We start from the raw sequence: 18,519 nt of genomic DNA, 5'->3' as shown, positions 1-18,519 counted from the left end.
TCAGAAGTATACAATACATAAACAGATGCAACTGAGTGGGTATCTACATCTTTTGCCACAACGGTGGCTTCTTCAGGACAACTTTTTGTCAGGCACTGTATATATGGTCACTATAAATTGAAAATTACATAATTTTAGAAAAACAATAATAAATCAAATAATTATACAAATGAAATCATTCCATTTAATCAGTTGCTCAAATGCACAGAGAACCATGTATTATTCACCAGATCTCAATTTACTCGTATATTGATAGAAAATTAACATACAAATCCAGCATAAATATGGCTCCAAAATCACAGGGATGGCCAAAATGGATCAATTAGTGAAACCACAGAGAAAGACAGAAAGTTGCCCCATATTGGCCCATCTGTGAGGGAGATAGTAGATAACAATATTGTATATAGAGAAATATTGTATATAGAGAAAAATACAACTTTTTCCCATGTGGAAATTGATTGACTGCATGCCTGTAATTTTTATAACTCTGTGTTTGGTTTTGTTGCAGCACCTTTAAAATCCAATTTTCCTTAGTTCTTGATGTATATTTACCAATTAGTCATGCACATTGCTTGCCATTGTGTCAGGGCTGGTCTCAGCCCTTCCTTCTCTGAGCTGGCCAATCAGCGGCCAGCTCCTATCTCTCCACAGTGACTTACCTGTTGATGATATCCTGCTCGTTAGTCATGCCTACTTAAGCCATCCAGTAGAGATGATCTCTGCCTTCGCTTTGGTCATATCTCTAGAGATGATCTCCTGTGTTACTGTTAAAGACTTGCTTGGCTGACATTCCTTCTGGCTCCAGAACCTGCTTTCTGTTCTACTACGCTGTTCTCTGGCTCCCTGACGTTTTGGCTTGTCTGACATTCCGTTCCGGTTCCTGAACTTTGGCTATATTTTGAGTATGTTTACTCTGTTTACCTTTTTTTTTATTATTAAACAAGTGTGATTTAACTGTACTTCTGTCCCAGTCTGATTCATGGTTTCTGAAAGTAGGCAAAGGCCATGAATTCAGAAGATGCAGTCAATCCATTTGTTGGTAATATTTTTTCCAGATTGCATGAGCAGGATCACGGCATGGATCAGTTTGCCATGGCATTACAAACGCTCCTGAGTCACATGGCTCACCTGGAATTTCCCACTGTGGCTGCTCCGGTACAACCTGTGTTGCAGGCCATCCCTGCTGCTGCTCCAGTCTCTGTGCAGACACCCGCCTTGAGTATTACCTCTATAAGAGGTATGTCTGTTTCCGCTCTGCTTCCCCAGTGATTTGGCTGCAATTCAGTCCAATGCAAAGGGTTTCTCAACCAGGTTGAGATATACTTTGAGATGCTGTATTAGGCGTTTCCCACAGACAGAAGCAAAGTAGGTTTCGTGATATCTTTGCTTTCTGAGAGAGCCTTGGCCTGGGCAACCCCTCTATGGGAGACACGAAAATCTGTTGTCTTGAGTTACCCTGAGTTTGTGGCTTCTTTTAAAAGGGTATTTGATGTTCCCACATGCTCCGCTTTTGCTGCCAAGTGCCTCATGTCCATCAAACAGAGTACGAGAACTTTTGCCGATTATGCCATTGAATTCCATACTCTGGCAGCAGAGGTTGCTTGGAACAATGAGGTCCTCATGGCTGCTTTTTTTTATGATTTCTCGGATACCATCAAGGATGAGATAGCAGCCCAAGATATACACACTGAGCTGGAGAAGTTGATCACATTTTCCATCCTCTTTAACTACAGACTCAGAGAAAGACTCTGTTAAGGAGCGCTTGTGGAAGCCTGCTGTACATTTGTCTCAAACGTTTGCAGTCCCACCCTTGCCTCCCTCACCTCCCTCATCTCCCATGCCTCCTGGTACAGAGTTGGTCAGTGAAGATTAACCCATTCACTTGGGCTTCCGTCTCTCTGCGGATGAGAGAACCCTAAGGAGGAGGGGGAGATTGTGCCTTTATTGTGGCCAGGTAGGTCACTTTTTGAAGTCTTGTCCTACACGTTCAGGGAACACCCGAACCTTGGTGTCCTGTCATGGACAGACGTTAGGTGGCGTTTTTTCGTCCACAGTTATCATGAAGGATAAGCCCCAGGATTCGGTTAACCTTTCTTGGGCTGAGTCGTCCATCGAGATACAGGCTCTAATCGACTCTGGGGCTGCAGGCATGTTTATTGATGCTGCCTTTGTATTGAAGCACTCAATTCTGCTGCAGCTGCATGGCACTCCACTTGCCATTAAGGCTCTTGACGGGAAACCACTACAGCCTGCCCATGTGAATCGTGAGACTGTCCCGTTGTCCATGGCCATAGGGGCTCTTCACCATGAGATAATCCACTTCCTAGTTATTTCCTCACCTAAGTTTCTGCTGGTTATTGGTTATCCTTGGTTACAGAGACACAACCCCTCTTTTGATTGGCTCCATGCTGAGGTTCTCTCCTGGTCGCCACAATGCAGTAAGACATGCTTCCAGAAGGTAGCCAAGGTCCTTTGCACCTCTTCACTCTCCTCCCTGCCCCAGCGGAGTACCGCAATTTTAGCAATGTCTTTAGCGATGTCTTTGACAAAGGTCAAGCCGGTAGTTTGCCTCCACACCAGTCACATGATTGCGCAATTGACCTTCAACCTGATGCCATACCCCCTCGTGGCCTGGTTTGCCATTTGTCGATCTTGGAGGATAAGGCCATGGAGGAGTATGTTGCAGACTCACTTTCACTAGTCAGTTTGTGTCCTGATTCTGACGAGCCTTTTGTGCACAGTTGGGAATTCATCTTGCTTTCTCCTCTGTGTATCACCCGCAGTCTAAGGGGGCGGCAGAACAAGCCAATCAGACCTTGGAGCAATTCCTACGTTGCTTTATTTCTGACCATCATAACAACTGATCAGACCTTTTACCATGGTCAGAGTTTGCTCACAATAGTGCCCTGGATTGTGCTTCCCGATTGTCTCCGTTTATGTCGAACTATGGTTTCCAACCTTTCATGTTGCCTGACTCATTTGTTCTGCAGAGTATTCCTGCATTTGAGGAGCATCTCCGTGGTCTTCATTCCACTTGGGCACAAGTCCAGGAGGCTTTGCGAAATGCTAATGATAGGTACAGACTCCATGCTGACCGCAGACACTTGCCTGCGCCTTCCTACCAGGTTGGGGACAGGGTCTGGCTGTCATCTCACAACCTCTGACTTTGTGTTCCCTTTCTGAAGTTCGCACCTCAGTTTATTGGGCCTTTCCATATTCTTTGCAGGATAAACTCAGTAGCTTACGCATTAGACCTTCCTTCTAATATACGTTGCTCAAATGTATTTCATGTCCCCTTATTAAAACCTTTGGTCTGCAGCTGCTTTACCACCTCGGTGCCTCGTCCTCACCATGTACAGGTTGAGAACCATGAGGAGTATGAAGTACAGTCTGTGGGCGCATACAGTACTTGTTGCAACGGAAAGGGTACGGTCCGGAGGAATGCTTTTGGTCTCATCCTCAGACGTGCATGCCCTTGTCCTCCTCCATGATTTCCATAGACATTTTTCCCTCAAGCCTGGTGGACCTCCGAGGGGTGAGGGTCATTGAGACGGGGGTACTGTCAGGGCTGGACTCTTCCTTCTCTGAGCTGGCTGCTCAGCTATCGACTAATTGCCAACACCTAGCTCTCCACAGTGACTCACCTGTTGAGGATATCCTGCTTGTCAGTCCTGCCTACTTAAGCCGTCCAGTCCAGATGATCTCTGCCTTGGACTCATCCCTAGAGACGCTCTCCTGTGTTCCTGTTAAAGACTTGCTTGGCTGACATTCCTTTTGGCTCCAGATCCTGCTGGCTGTTGTACTATGCTGTTCTCTGGCTCCCTGACGTTTTGGCTTGTCTGACTATCCGTTTCGGTTCCTGAACTCTGGCTATGTTTTGACTATATTTACCTTTTTTTATTATTATTAAACAAGTGTGATTTAACTGTACTTCTGTCTCAGTCTAATTCATGGTTTCTGACACATTGTTCTTAATATCTGTGTAAATCCAAACACTAACATTTTTTTTATAAGCTTTGTCATATTAATGTAACACCGAAAGTTATTTCCAATATTCATGAATCCACAACTTTTATTAAATAATATCTAGTCATCCATGTGGCCTGTTGCGTTCCAGCACATCACTGAATATAAGAGTAAGGTTTAAAACACACCAGGCTGCAACCAATGTATTTTATTAATAAACAGCATGGATACAGTGCTCATGCATATTGTGGCCCAAATAGCATTATCTGAGCTAAGCGTATGGACGCTCACTTCATGGAAGAAAAGGCACAATAACTATGTCATATCAATAGCTTATGGGTGTTCATGTTGTTCAATTCTTTCCTTCTGACCATGCAAGAAGTGTAACGTGTGTCTGTGATCCCTAGGAAGGAGATTCGATTGAGCTTAGAATTTCTCGATCCAGAGGTGCTCTTGTCAAACAATTTCTGCGTTACACCATCGAGCCAAAGGACAGCAACGAATTCTATGGAAATACAGGCATCCTGGAGTTCCAGACTGGTGAAAAGGAGATTGTAATTACATTGTTAACAAGGATGGATGGGATACCAGAGGTATTAGACGTTTTTACTCACTGACTGCACTTCTTTCTGAAGGCTTTGTGCTGGGGTTAACTTTGTGCACAACTAACACTTAAAGAGCTGAAGGAATGGTTGTATACACTGCCATGTCCTACAAAGGCAGCAATACATGATTAAGTGGTTATTAAGAAGCTGTGAACCACTATTCAGATCACAGAGGATTGATAATGGTGTGAAAATCCTCTGACACCTATTTAGCATAAAGCTCCAATCATTTGCCAATTACACCACTTTGCAATGCACAGAGCTGAGGCTGAGACTCCAGGCCCCTTTGTTAATGGCTTCTCGTGGAACATGTGAGATGCATGTGAATTTTAGCCACAGTGTATTTCACTGTCTTTGTGGTTAGGAATGAAACTTTATGGACGTCATCTATGTCCAAATTTATAGCACATTATTCAAATTCCTGCAAAAAATAATACACTGCATTTAAACATGCTGTAACACACATTCACACATTTTTTATTATTTTAGAGAAGGAGCATTGAACTATTTACATCAATCTTGGCCTCAAACGAGTTAAAAAATGTATGTATTTATCAAACGCACCCAGACACGGTAGCGCCAATTTGGAGGAAAGACTGTTAGCCAACCACTGCCTTTTTGCATTTTGTAAACTGTGATCATTTTGTTAATTTAAGAGGTCCAAACCTTAAAAATCACATTACCTTAGAGATCTAAAAATGTGGAAATCCCATAACATTTCCTGTATTTGGTAGAATATGTCCTCTACAAATGAACCTACTTCACAAAAGACAGCTCACGCATTTGTATTTTAATTTTAGATTTACATGTTAGCCTATATTTAAAGCCTAGGTGCAGCCAAAGCAAAAAAAAAGAAGAAAAATCAGCACAAGCGACATAACATGTCTTTTGCGCTGATGTCTCTTTTTTTAGTTGAAATCTTCCTTCATCCATGCCCACCCCCACTGCAATAATCTTCCAATGTGGCAGGGGTTAAAAGAACTAAGGGTCTGTCACAGGCTATCACCAAAAGAGCCCAACTATGCCAGTCCTTTCTGCCAACTACTGCATTCATAGAAGCCATTTAACAGCTTATACTGGTTGAATGAAGGACAGGTTGACTCATAGGTCTTCCCCCTCCATTCAAAGATCGTGTTTCAATCATACAAGCTGTTGTACTGCTTCTGTGAATGGCAAATCTGGGTGGAAAGGGCGGACATAGGCCCTCTTGATGTTTGCCTGTGACAGCCCCTTAGTTGTCTTAACCACTGCCACACCAGAAGATTGCAGGGATGGGGTGGTATGGATGCAGGAAGGTTTCAATTAAAATAAAAAAGCATCAGCACAAGGAATACCTCCTACTAACTGTAAATGATGTGCCTTGTGCTGATTTTTCTGTGTTTTATTTTGGCTGCACTTAGACTTTAAAGGTTTGAACCCTTCTTGTTTTTCTCTAGAACTAGGGCGACACAAACATTTGACTACCTTACTAATGTAAGCTCCTTGAGGGAAGGGATTTATGTGAATGTACAGTATGTAAAGTTCTGTATAAATTAGCACTATATAAATACCTGATATTAATTAAAAAAATAAATTATGTGATACTCACATTCTAAAAAATTACATTTTTTTTTTCAGTTGGATGAGATGTACTCAGTGGTGCTCAGCACTCAAGGGGATTTTCCTATTACTCTGGGAGATGTTACAAGAGTTAACATTACTATTTTAAAAAATGATGATCCCCATGGAGTTATTGAATTTAATACTGAAGGAATAGTGCAAACCATAAATGAAAGCAAAGGAGATGACACAAACTTTGGTAACCATTTTGATTTTTAATCAGCTTCGTATTGGAAGTTGCAATATTTATTTTGAGATTTCAGGACTAAATCAAGGTTGGGCGGAATTAAACAGGTTATATGGACACTGAAATCTGCAATAGATTTAGCAGTTTTTGGTGCTCATATACTGTATCTTATGTCTGATCTATTTCTTTTTGTTTAGCTCATTGGTTCATTTTGCTAAGCGTAACAAGCTGTGACTAAGGAGTCTTGCCAATACTCATTATCAGTTTGGATGACGTAATTTTCACATTTGTTCTTACATTTATTCAGGCCAGTCTGGGATCCTGTCTGTATTTATGAATAATTTGTAGAAACAGCTTTTTATAGGGTTGACTTCTTAGTATTGCCTGAGGTTAACTTTGCTAAGTAACTCAGCAACCTGTTTGGATTAGAGGATGAGCGTTCATGGTAAGATCATATTTATGAAGGCATATATTAGGTCAGATGTATAAACTGACATTCAACCCTTCCAGTAATAGAAATAAAAGTTTATAAAAATTAACACCGTATCATACGTCTGCCTCAGCTGTGTGCCATAACACATACTTCTGTTACCACCATATTTATCCAATCATATGCAAATGAAATAAGTAAACAGTAATTTTGGTATTGATGATTGCACGACGAGACGGAGATGAGTGCATCTCTAACATTCTCATATCCTTTAGTAAATCAGCAATATGGAGTTCAATGACCTTTAAAAGTTGCAGGTTAGAGGGTCTATGTGGCCTCCATTAAATTGGTTAAAAACCTTTGACATTAAAAATTGAACAAAGCATATCCTTCTTAAGTGCGTATTTGCCTTAATCCAAAGCACCAAGTGTGATTTATGCCTGCAGTTCTATCCCTCTGCTATCTGCATGAGTCGCTTCTTACAGCTTGTGGCAACTCCAAGGGATTAAGGGTGGGCAGGGATGGGGAGCGTGTGATTGATACTCTCAGCTGTGCATGTTTCCTATGAGATTGTGCTGGGGGGGGGGGGTGCCCATTATTTCCACTCAGATCTCAGATTACTCAGCCCTCCTCTCTGAGCCTCCTCTCTGAGCTGGGCAGTGTGTGACATCAGATCCCCACCCCCTGCCTCTGGAAGCTCAGAAATGCTGTGTAAATTATGGACTTTGAACAGATGTAGAGAAGAGACAGTTGCAGATCAACAGGTACAACATACATAGGGGGATTTTTCTTCTGTGTGCATCACCTGAGGCTAGGCACTTCACTAGGTGTATGTAAAGCTAGCCATACATGGATCAAAATTCGGCTAGTTCAGGAGGTACTGGCTGAATTTCAATCCATGTGTGGACAGGCTGATTGTACAGAAGGTGATCTACAAGCTGGTAAAACTAATTATTGTATTCTGACAGTGGGGAAGGCTCCCTGCTGTGAGTACACAATACCACAGCGGGAGGATTCCCCCATCCACCTCGAATATGTGGATGAGGGAATTGGATCGTTGTTTTTTTGTTCAACCCCCTGCCTGAAGGTTTAAAACCACTTTAAAGCAGAGCTCCAGGCTATTTCAGTAAAAAAAAAATAAACGTCAGCAGCTACAAATACTGTAGCTGATGACTTTTAATATTAGGACACTTACCTGTCCTTGAATCCAGCGTTGCCCTCATCAGAGCTGATTTTTCAATCGGCTCCCCGGTGCTGCCGCCACCATCTTGGGTAAGGGAGACTGGCAGTGAAGCCATGTGGCTTTACAGCCGTTTGTGCATGCATGAAGTGTGCTGCACTTTGTGAATGGCCCGGCGGCGGGGGAAGGAGGAGGGGGGGCTGAACTTCCAGATAAGTTTGCCGTGGCAAAGTCAGCCAGAAGTGGGAGCAGGTACCTGTCAAAAACAGGTACTCCCTCCCCCCTGAAAGGTGCCAAATGTGGCAGTGGATGGCCTGGGAGGCAAATAAGTGGAACTTCCCCTTTTGGTTGGAACTCCGCTTTAAGACTGAAGTGGTACCTGAATGTGATGCAGATCTCTCTTATATCTGCACTACTAGTGATAGTTTTTGCTCTACATGCCAGGGTGACTAAATATTTTTATGTGGGCTCTATAACTGCTGCCAAAACTACAAACTACAAGCTTCAACATCAAGCAATGCTTCAATTATGGAATAAATACAACAGTATAATCAAGAAATAACAATTATACAGTGGTTCATGTGAGTATTAAATAACGTTTCCAAATCAGATCATATATGCTCATCCCTAGTTAAAAAGGAACTTCATTACCCCTACATTTTTTCATGTGGGGTCAACATTGGGAGGTGAGCAGGCATTCCAGCTAGAGGTGGCGGTCACTGACGTCACTGGATATCAATGAACTGTCTGAAGGTTGCACTATGGTGGAATCTTGTTAATATTTGGACTTGATTCATGAGTTTTTTGTTGCATTACACTATATACAGTATCTCACAAAAGTGAGTACACCCCTCACATTTTTGTAAATATTTTATTATATCTTTTCATCTGACAACACTGAAGAAGAAATGACACTTTGCTACAATGTAAAGTAGTGTGTGTACAGCTTGTATAACAATGTAAATTAGCTGTCCCCTCAAAATAACTCAACACACAGCCATTAATGTCTAAAACACTGGCAACAAAAGTGAGTACACCCCTAAGTAAAAATGGGAAAATTGGGCCCAATTAGCCATTTTCCCTCCCCGGTGTCATCCGACTCATTAATGTTACAAGGTCTCAGGTGTGAATGGGGAACAGGTGTGTTAAATTTGGTGTTATCGCTCTCACTCTCTCATACTGGTCACTGGAAGTTCAACATGGCACCTCATGGCAAAGACCTCTCGGAGGATCTGAAAAAATTTTTTTTTGCTCTACAGAAAGATGGCATAGGCTATAAAAAAAAAATTGAAACTGAGCTGCAGCATGGTAGCCAAGACCATGCACCGGTTTAACAGAACAGGTTCCACTCAGAACAGGCCTCGCCATGGTCGACCAAAAAAGTTGAGTGCCTGTGCTCAGCGTCATATGCAGAGGTTGCCTTTGGGAAATAGATGTATGAGTGCTGCCAGCATTGCTGCAGAGGTTGAATGGGGTGAAGGGTCAGCCTGTCAGAGCTCAAACCATACGCTGGACACTGCATCAAATTTGTCTGCATGGCTGTCATCCCAGAAGGAAGCCTCTTCTAAAGATGATGCACAAGAAAGCCCACAAACAATATGCTGAAGACAAGCAGACTAAGTATATGGATTACTGGAACCATGTATTTGGTTCAGATGGTGTCAAGCATGTGTAGCGTCAACCAGGTGAAGAGTACAAAGACAAGTGTGCCTTGCTTAGAGTCAAGCATGTTGGTGGGAGCATCATGGTCTGGGGCTGCATGAGAGCTGTCGGCATTGGGAAGCTACAGCTCATTGAGGGAACCATGAATGCCAAGGTGTACTGTGATATACTAAAGCAGAGCATGATCCCCTCCCTTCGGAGACTGGGCCGTAGGGCAGTATTCCAATATATAAAACCGAAACACACCTCCAAGATGACCACTGCCTTACTAAAGAAGCCATCAAGGAGATGTGGATGAGGACTCCAGTGGCAATCTGTGAAGCTCTGGTGAACTCCATGTCCAAGAGGGTTAAGGCAGTGCTGGAAAATAATGGTGGCCACACAAAATATTGACACTTTGGGCCCAATTTGGACATTTTCACTTAGGGGTGTACTCACATTTGTTGCCAGCGGTTTAGAAATTAATGGCTGTGTGTTGAGTTATTTTGAGGGGGGCAAAAAACTTACACTGTTATACAAGCTGTACACTCACTACTTTACATTGTAGCAAAATGTCATTTCTTCAGTGTTGTCACATGAAAAGGTGTAATAAAATATTTGCAAAAATGTGACGGTTGTGCTCACTTTTGTGAGATACTGTATATGATATTTTGTTTAATACATTATATATACTATATATAGTATGAAAAAAGTGAAAAAAAAATCATGAGAATATGAAAGACCTACAAGTAAAGGAATTAAAAATCTGGCATGTTTTAACAATGATGGGTTTGTATAACTTTATTGTTTTATGCTTATATTTATGTTTTGATATTTTTCTAGCTACATTTGATTTAATAAGAAGACAAGGAAATTTTGGAAACATTAATGTGAGCTGGATAATAAACCCCAGTTATACGAACGATGTAGCTCCAACATATGGCAGCGTTCATTTTAAGGATCAGGAAAGTTTGAAAACCATATCTGTTTCATCTACACCTGATGAGGTAAGTCTATATGTGTATAGTAAATTGCACATCTTAGGTGTATGTAGGTGGTAAATAGGGATGAGCCGAACACCATCCTATTAGGTTCGTAGCAGAACATGCGAACGGGTAAAAAATTTGGCAGAACATACGAACACCATTAATGTCTATGGGACACGAACATGAATAATCAAAAGTGCTAATTTTAAAGGCTTATATGCAAGTTATTGCCATAAAAAATGTTTTGGAGACTTGGGTCCTGCCCCAGGGGTCATGTATCAATGCAATTTTTTTTTTTTAAACAGCAGTTTTTTCGGGAGCAGTGATCTTTTTTAATGCTTAAAGTGAAAAAATAAAATGAAATATTACTTTAAATATTGTGCCTGGGGGGTGTCTATAGTATGCCTGTAAAGTAGAATATTTTTCCCGTGTTCAGAACAGTACCACAGCAAAATGACATTTCGAAAGGAAAAATTGTCATTTAAAACTGATCGCGGCTGTAATGAATTGTCGGGTGTCGGCAATATAAATAAAACTCATTGAAAAAAAAGCATGGGATTTCCCCCCCCCCCCCCAATCTATTACCAGGCCCTTTGGGTCTGGTATGAATATTTTAAGGGGAACCTCCGAACCAAAATTTAAAAATAAAATTGCGTAGGGGTCCCCCTAAAATCCATACCAGGTCCTTTGGGTCTGATATGAAGATTAAAGGGAACCCTGTGCCAAAATAAAAAAAAATGGCCACCCCAAAATCCTTACCACCCTTATCCGAGCACGCAACCTGGCAAGCCACAGGAAAAGAGGGGGGGACTAGAGATCGCCCACTTCCTGAACCATACCAGGCCATATGCCCTCAACATGGGGAGGGTGCTTTGGGGTAGCCCCCCAAAGCACCTTGTCTCCATGTTGATGGGGACAAGGGTCTCATCCCTACAACCCTTGCTTATTGGAATATGGAAGCCCCCTTTAACAAGGGGGCCCCCAGGTCCTGGACTCCCCCCCATGTGAATTGGTAACGGGGTACAAGTACCTCTACCATTTCACAAAAAAGTGTCAAAATGGTAAAAAAGACAAGAGACAGCATAGGACAAGTCCTTTATTAAAAAATAAAAATGTCCCACGATGTCCATTCATCATCTTCTATCACGCCGACCGACGGACCGGAAAAAAAAAGGCGCAGCAATCCGGCTCCATGGGAGGCTCCCGCCAAGTGACAGCTCTTATATAATTGAGGGTGGGGCCACATGGTGATGTAACTGGGTGACCCCTTTCCCCTACTACACCACAGGGGCTTCCCCATGGCTTTCCTGTGGCGTCAGAGGGGGGCAGGGCCACCTGGTGACTTAAAGAATACTTGTACCCCATTACCAATTCACATGGGGGCGGGATCTCGGAGGCCCCCTTTTTAAAGGGTGCTTCCAGATTCCGATAAGCCCCCCGCAGCAGACCCCCACAACCACCGGGCAAGGGTTGTGGGGATGAGGCCCTTGTTCTCTTCAACATGGGGACAAGGTGCTTTGGGGGGCTACCCCAAAGCACCCTCCCCATGTTGAGGGCATATGGCCTGGTACGGTTCAGGAGGGGGGGCACTCTCTCTCCTCCCCCCTCTTTTCCTGTGGCCTGCCAGGTTGCGTGTTTGGATAAGTGTCTAGTATCGATTTTGGGGGAACCCCTACGCCATTTTTTTAAAAACATTTGGCGCAGGGTTCCCCTTAATTTCCATATAAGACCGAAGGGTCTTGTGTGAATTTTAGGGGGACCCCACACAGTTTTTTTTTTAATTTTGGTTTGGGATTCCCCTTTGTAATGGACTGGGGGATCCCATGTTCTTTTTTTCAATGAGTTCTATCTATATTGCCGAGACCAATTCATTACAGCTGCGATCAGTTTTTTATGTAAATAGTCTTTATTAAGATTTTTCAAAGTACAAAATACAAGAATACAAGAAACATGAAACAAAGGGCAGACAGAAAACGGCTTGCCCAGTAATTAACATATGTCAATTTCACATTGTCTTAGGCCTACTGGCAAGAAGTAGAAGAGGAGAAAAGTAAAATGAAATAAAGAATAATAAAAAGAAAAAAAAAAAAAAAAACATAGAAAACAGAAACCCCAAATCTCAGTTACAAGATTAGAGTTCAGTGATGTGAGTAAATCAATCAATGTAAAGTTCAACAAATACACAGGCCAGGGAGTGTCAGACTGTGAGTCAGACATATCGTAGCTCGAACGTAAGGTGGACATCCGACATCCCTAGGCTGCAACAGTATCATCATATCAGTTAAAACATTATTCTATCGAATATTGTACACATTGGCAATTCTAATAGGGGGCCCAAGAAAGGGGAGCAGAAAAGGGGATGGGGAGGGGTGTAATCGGTCTAGTTCAGTCAATCTGGTGGGAGATGCCAGTCAGTCCTTACGTTTGTACCAGGATGTCCAACATTTCCACTTATCATCAAAATACTTTTTGTTTCCCCCTGCAGCTGCTATTAGTGACTCATAGGTGTAATGGGTATGCGTGGTGGAAAAGACCTCGGCTACGTCCGGGGCTTTATTGTTCTTCCATTGCCTAGTAATGAGAGACCTGGCAATTATCAATATGTGTGTGACTACTATTCTAAATTCTGGAGGAAAATAATCTATTCCCAGATTTAGTATGGCCAGGGCCGGGCTGGGGGGGGTGATAATGCCCGTGATACTAGAGATCGAGCGGAATATGGAATTCCAGTAGCTAGTGAGATGTTTACAAGTCCAAAACATATGGAGTAAGTTGCCTACTTCCCCACAGCTCCTCCAGCACAGCGGAGAACCATTCCTACCAAACTGGGCAACCCTGTATGGGGTAAGATACCACCGCAGGGCAATCTTTTGTGACAATTCCCAGTGGTTCACGCATTTAGAGGCTCTATATATCCACCTAAAAGCCTCCTTCCACTGTGGAATAGTAAAAGTTGACTGGAGGTCGACTTCCCATTTGAGATAGGGGGGTGATTTAACAAAGTCCATTTTACATTGAAATAAATTATAAAATAAGGAGATACCTTTAACAGATAAAAGGGTCGTGTGAAAAAATTGCCAGGCTTCCCTTGAAAGGCGAATGGTGGGTGTAGTAACTGATTTACAAAAATGGTATATTTGGTTATATTTATATTGATCAGATGGAGTTAAGTGAAAACGAGAACGAAGAGTGTCGAAGGGGATAAGGGAGTTTCCATCATATAGGTCAGAAATAAAGTGTAGTCCCTTTTCCTGCCATTTCGTGATTGATAGGTTGGGTATGGTCTGTTGCAAGGTCGATAAGGGTATTGGGATGGAAGTCAATTGGTCAGATGGTAGAGGAAGATTTAAAAAGGACCTCCAAGCCTCTAGGGAGGCACGGAGAGTGGGGGGAAGACTATGTGTTGGAATTGGATGTAGGACGTCAGCCCAAAGCAAGTGTATAAGGTCTTTGGTCGGGCTCAGGGCTCGTTCAACATTGCACCAAGGGGTGTCCACCGGTTGGTGGAACCATTTCCGCAGTTGAGTGAGAATGGAGGCTCTATAGTAGTCCCGAATGTCGACCAGACCCATCCCTCCGGCCGATCTATGTTTGACCAGTAAAGGTTTTGCGCATCTAGGCCTCGAATCCTTCCAAATGAAATATTTAAGTAGAGAGTTAAGAGCCTTAATATGCTTCAATTTTAACGGGATAGGTAGGGTCCGGAAGACATACAGTATTTGAGGTAGAAGTAGCATTTTAAATGTAGCAAGTCTACCTGACCAGGTGAGTTCAGTATTGGCCAAGCGTTTGGCTTCTTTAGTAAGCTTGTCTATGAGGGGCCCATAGTTAGCGTCTGCTATCGTCTTTAGATCAGTAATTTTTATGCCCAGGTAAGTTATACCCTCTTTGTTCCAAGTGTAGGGGAAAGCGTTTTGCAAGGATTCACAAAGAGAGGGAGGAAGTCCCAATGGAAAAATAAGCGATTTCGTGCAGTTGACTTTATAGTAGGATATATTACTAAATTCCATAAGTGTGCTGTGGGTGTAGGGAAGAGAAGTTCGTGGTGAGGTTAGAAACAGGATGATATCATCCGCAAATAAATTGATAACATGTGACCCGTGCGGAAGGTTAAAGCCAGCAATATTAGGGTGGGTTCTGATCCTTTCCGCCAGGGGCTCCATGAGTAAGTTAAAGATAGTAGGAGATAGAGGACAGCCCTGTCTGGTACCATTAGATATAGAAAACGTGGTCGATAACATATTGGACGTATAGACTTGTGCACAGGGGGATGAGTAGAGGGCCATTATGGCCGATAAGATAGGGCCTGTAAAGCCATATTTCTGTAAAGTAAGTCTCATGTATCCCCAATGAATCCTGTCGAATGCCTTCTCCGCATCCAAAGAGAGGAGCAGAGAAGGCACCCGACAGGCCCCAGCGTATTGCATACTGTTAATAACTCTTCTTGTGGCATCAGAGGCCTGCCTACCCGGAGTGAAACCCGCCTGGTCAGGACTCACCAGACCCGGCAGGATCTTGAGCAGTCTATGTGCAAGGATTTTCGCATATAGTTTAACATCAGAGTTAAGTAATGAAATCGGCCTAAAGTTAGCTGGTGAAGTGGGTTCCTTTCCTGGCTTCGGGATGGTAACCACATATGCTTTAAGCATTTCAGCAGGAAACGAGGCAGAGGACATTGCTGTTGAAAAGACACTTATAAGTGTTGGGACAAGGTTGTCTGGAAAAGCCCTATAATAGTCATTGGGGAGCCCATCTGGGCCTGGGGACTTCCCTAGAGGGAGAGTTCTAATGATCCTTCTAATCTCAGGTTCCGTAATAGGGGAGTTCAAGGAATTAAGTTGCTCGGGGGTAAGGGAGGGCAAGTTAATTTTTGTCAAGAACTCCCGTATAGTATTTTCATTCGGTTGAGGGGTGTTGGGGTCGTCCTTTAAGTTATAGAGTGAGGCATAATACTCAGCGAATGAGTTTGCTATTTCCTTAGGGTTATAAATTTTCCGCTTAGTTGGAGGATGAATTAGGTACGAAATTTTTGATTTAATTCTTGCTGCTCTGAGCCTCTGGGCGAGAAATTTACCCGCCCGATTCCCAGAGGAGTAGTGGGACAGTTTGAAATATCTGACATGTTTGTCGAATTGTTCTATCAGTAGAAGTCTAAGATCCGAGCGGTATTGGGCGAGACTATGCGCAAGCTGTAAGGTCGGGCCTATCTTATTGAGTGATTCTAAGGATCTAATCTTATGGAGAATTTGGTCAAGTTTTTGTGTCCTCTGCCTTTTTTCCCTTGCACATATTTGTAACATTACACCTCTTATATACGCTTTGTGCGCACACCACAACATCATGGGATCTGAAACCGACTGGTCATTTAAAGAAAAAAATTCAGAGAGGCTGGCAGCCACCTTCCCAGAGTGTTCCGGTTTTTGAAAAATACGAGGGTTAGCCCTCCACAAATACGCAGGGCCTGGAGTGTGCCCCTCCACCACCACGACAGAAACGGGAGCATGATCAGACCATGTAATATCATGTATGGTGGAAGAGGACACCGCCTGCAAAAGATGCTTATCAACTAAAATTAAGTCAATTCTAGAATACATATTGTGCCGTAAGGAGTGATAGGAATAATCACGCTCGTTGGCGTGCTGACATCTCCAAACATCAAACAGGTCCTCCGCATGTAGGAGAGGCTGAAGCGAAGGTGGTTGTCGTCTAGCTGTGGAGGTAGTGTCCATAGTGTGATCCGGTGTCAGGTTATGATCTCCACATATCAATACCGAACCATACTTGTTGGCAGAAATCTTCCTGTGAAGGCGTTTTAAAAATCGTAGTTGATGGGAGTTGGGTGCATACAGGTTTACTATAGTGTAGGGTTTGTTATTGAGATCACAGCTCAGTATGAGATAACGACCTTCCGGGTCAACTAGAAGGTCTTTCATGGTGAAAGCGACTGAATCTTTGATGGCAATCAGGACTCCTTTTTGCTTTTTGGCACTGGATGCCATGAAGATGTGTGGAAAGTTTTTGTGGTGAAACCGGGGCACGGAGTCAGCCGCAAAGTGGGTCTCCTGGATGCAGAGAACATCAGCATTTAATTTAGCAGCTTCTTTCCAAAGGGAAGACCTCTTGGCCGGGTGGTTCAGACCATTAACATTAAACGAAACTATATTAATAGCCATCATTAAACAACAGGATGATTAAAAGATAAGGTGGGTACCTGATGCACGATTCCAGAATGTCCCAAAGGTCCTCTTCTGTTGTGGAAAGGAGAGTTGCTGGCAGAGCGATGAGTGTAACGACAGGCCGACCGAGCAGGCCCTCTAGGAAGGGGGTAAAAAGGGGGGGAAGAAAAAAGAATAAAAAGAAAAACAAGCAAACAAAGTTCTGTAAAAAAGTAGGTGCAAACCTGCACGTAGAGGCATAACAATTGCCCATATTCAAGGGGGGGAAGAATAAACGCACTGAGTAGGGGATCTCAGTGCAACAGGAACACTATTGTTGAGAGAAGAGCATGTACACACCATGAGGTGTGTAACCACGGCTGACTTCACTTGGTTTTCTTCTTGCGCACCACCTTTTGCCAGTCCATTTGTAAATGGCCGTTAGAGGAGGGGGAAGCGCCATCTGAAGACGGGGCAGGGAGAATGTCCAATGACCGCAACAGCGCAAGGCCTTCATCAATGGAGGTGATCACAGTAGATTTGCCCTCGTGGGTGACTGTTAGTTTAACTGGGTAACCCCATCTGTACTGAATATTGTGGTTGCGCAAAGCTTTAGTTACCGACAACAGGGATTTGCGCTTCTGCATAGTAAACTGTGAAAGGTCAGCATACAGTTGGATGCGGGCGTATTCTGCAGGCGGATTCTGTTGTTTGCGGAAAGCAGACATGAGTTGTTCCTTTGTTTGAAAAAAGTGGACTCTCATTAAGACATCACGAGGTAAATTGTCAGGGAGAAAAGCAGGTTTGGGCAACCGGTGTATACGGTCTATTTGCAGTTCTGTATGGGGCAGAGAGGGGAGGAATGCCTTCATTAGGACCTGTGCATACTGCTGGAGTTGTGCAGGGAGGACATCCTCCGGAACCCCCCGTATTTTAATATTGTTCCTGCGGGACCTGTCTTCCAAGTCTGCGACTTTAGCTTTGAGCCATGCGACTTCTGCGGCTTGGTCACTGTGCGCATCAATCAGGGTATTGTGCGAAGTGGCAAAGTCTCCCATTTTAGATTCAATATGGTCAACCCGTGAGCCCAGCTCCCCTACCTCCTTTTTAAAGTTGTTAAGGCAAAGAAGCATGTCATTGTGCATGGAGGTGCGGAGTGAGAGAAGCATGTCCTTCAGCGTTGTGTCAGATATAGGCCCATCTGTGGTGGGGAAGGCAGTGAAGGGGTCAATGAGTTCTCTGGTGTCATCTAATGGATCCCGGCCCTTGCTCACCTGTGCGGTGTCCAAAGCCATTCGTGGCTTGGATTTGGCTGGGCTGCGAGACAGCGGTGTGGAGACCTCCGGGGAGCGGCGATATTCTGCCTCTCCATTCTCCGGGCTGGTTGCTGCTGAGCTGTCTGATGAGGAGGCCGCGCGTGAGCATGGGCCGGCGCCATCTTGCCTCGGGTCGCGGCCTGCCCGTCGGAAGAAATCGTCCAGTTTCTGTGGAGCCACCGCTCCTCTCCGCTTCCTGGACATTTCACCCAAGTGCCCGGGTCTTCAGGTGTTCAGTGGGGCTTTGAAAAGTCAGCGGTGGTAGCTGTATGTCGCTCGGTTCCCGTTGCTGGAGCGGAGCTGTGTTAGCAGACGTCCATCCAGCAGCGCGGTAGCCACGCCCCCCCCGATCAGTTTTAAATTACAACTTTTCCTTTAGAAATTTAATTTTGGTGTGGTACTGTTCTAAACATGGGGAAAATGCACCACTTTACAGGCATACTATAGACACCCC

At 43.7% G+C, this 18,519-nt stretch overlaps 1 protein-coding gene across 2 annotated transcripts in view; it reads left to right on the top strand.

Annotated features, from left to right (window-relative positions):
• ADGRV1 (adhesion G protein-coupled receptor V1) overlaps positions 1–18,519 on the top strand; it is a 710,193-nt gene that overhangs the window by 134,133 nt on the left and 557,541 nt on the right. For both annotated transcript variants that reach the window (XM_077462401.1, XM_077462400.1), the window contains exons 13-15: positions 4,374–4,559; positions 6,189–6,369; positions 10,452–10,615. In XM_077462401.1, coding sequence (XP_077318527.1) covers positions 4,374–4,559; positions 6,189–6,369; positions 10,452–10,615 — 531 coding nt within the window. The remainder of the gene's footprint in view (positions 1–4,373; positions 4,560–6,188; positions 6,370–10,451; positions 10,616–18,519) is intronic.

Source organism: Lithobates pipiens, unplaced genomic scaffold, assembly GCF_037356315.1.
Source record: "Lithobates pipiens isolate NorthernLeopardFrog02 unplaced genomic scaffold, aLitPip1_a1.2 Scaffold_3, whole genome shotgun sequence".
Taxonomy (NCBI): Eukaryota; Metazoa; Chordata; class Amphibia; order Anura; family Ranidae; genus Lithobates; species Lithobates pipiens.
This window is presented reverse-complemented; position numbering and strand designations above follow the sequence as displayed.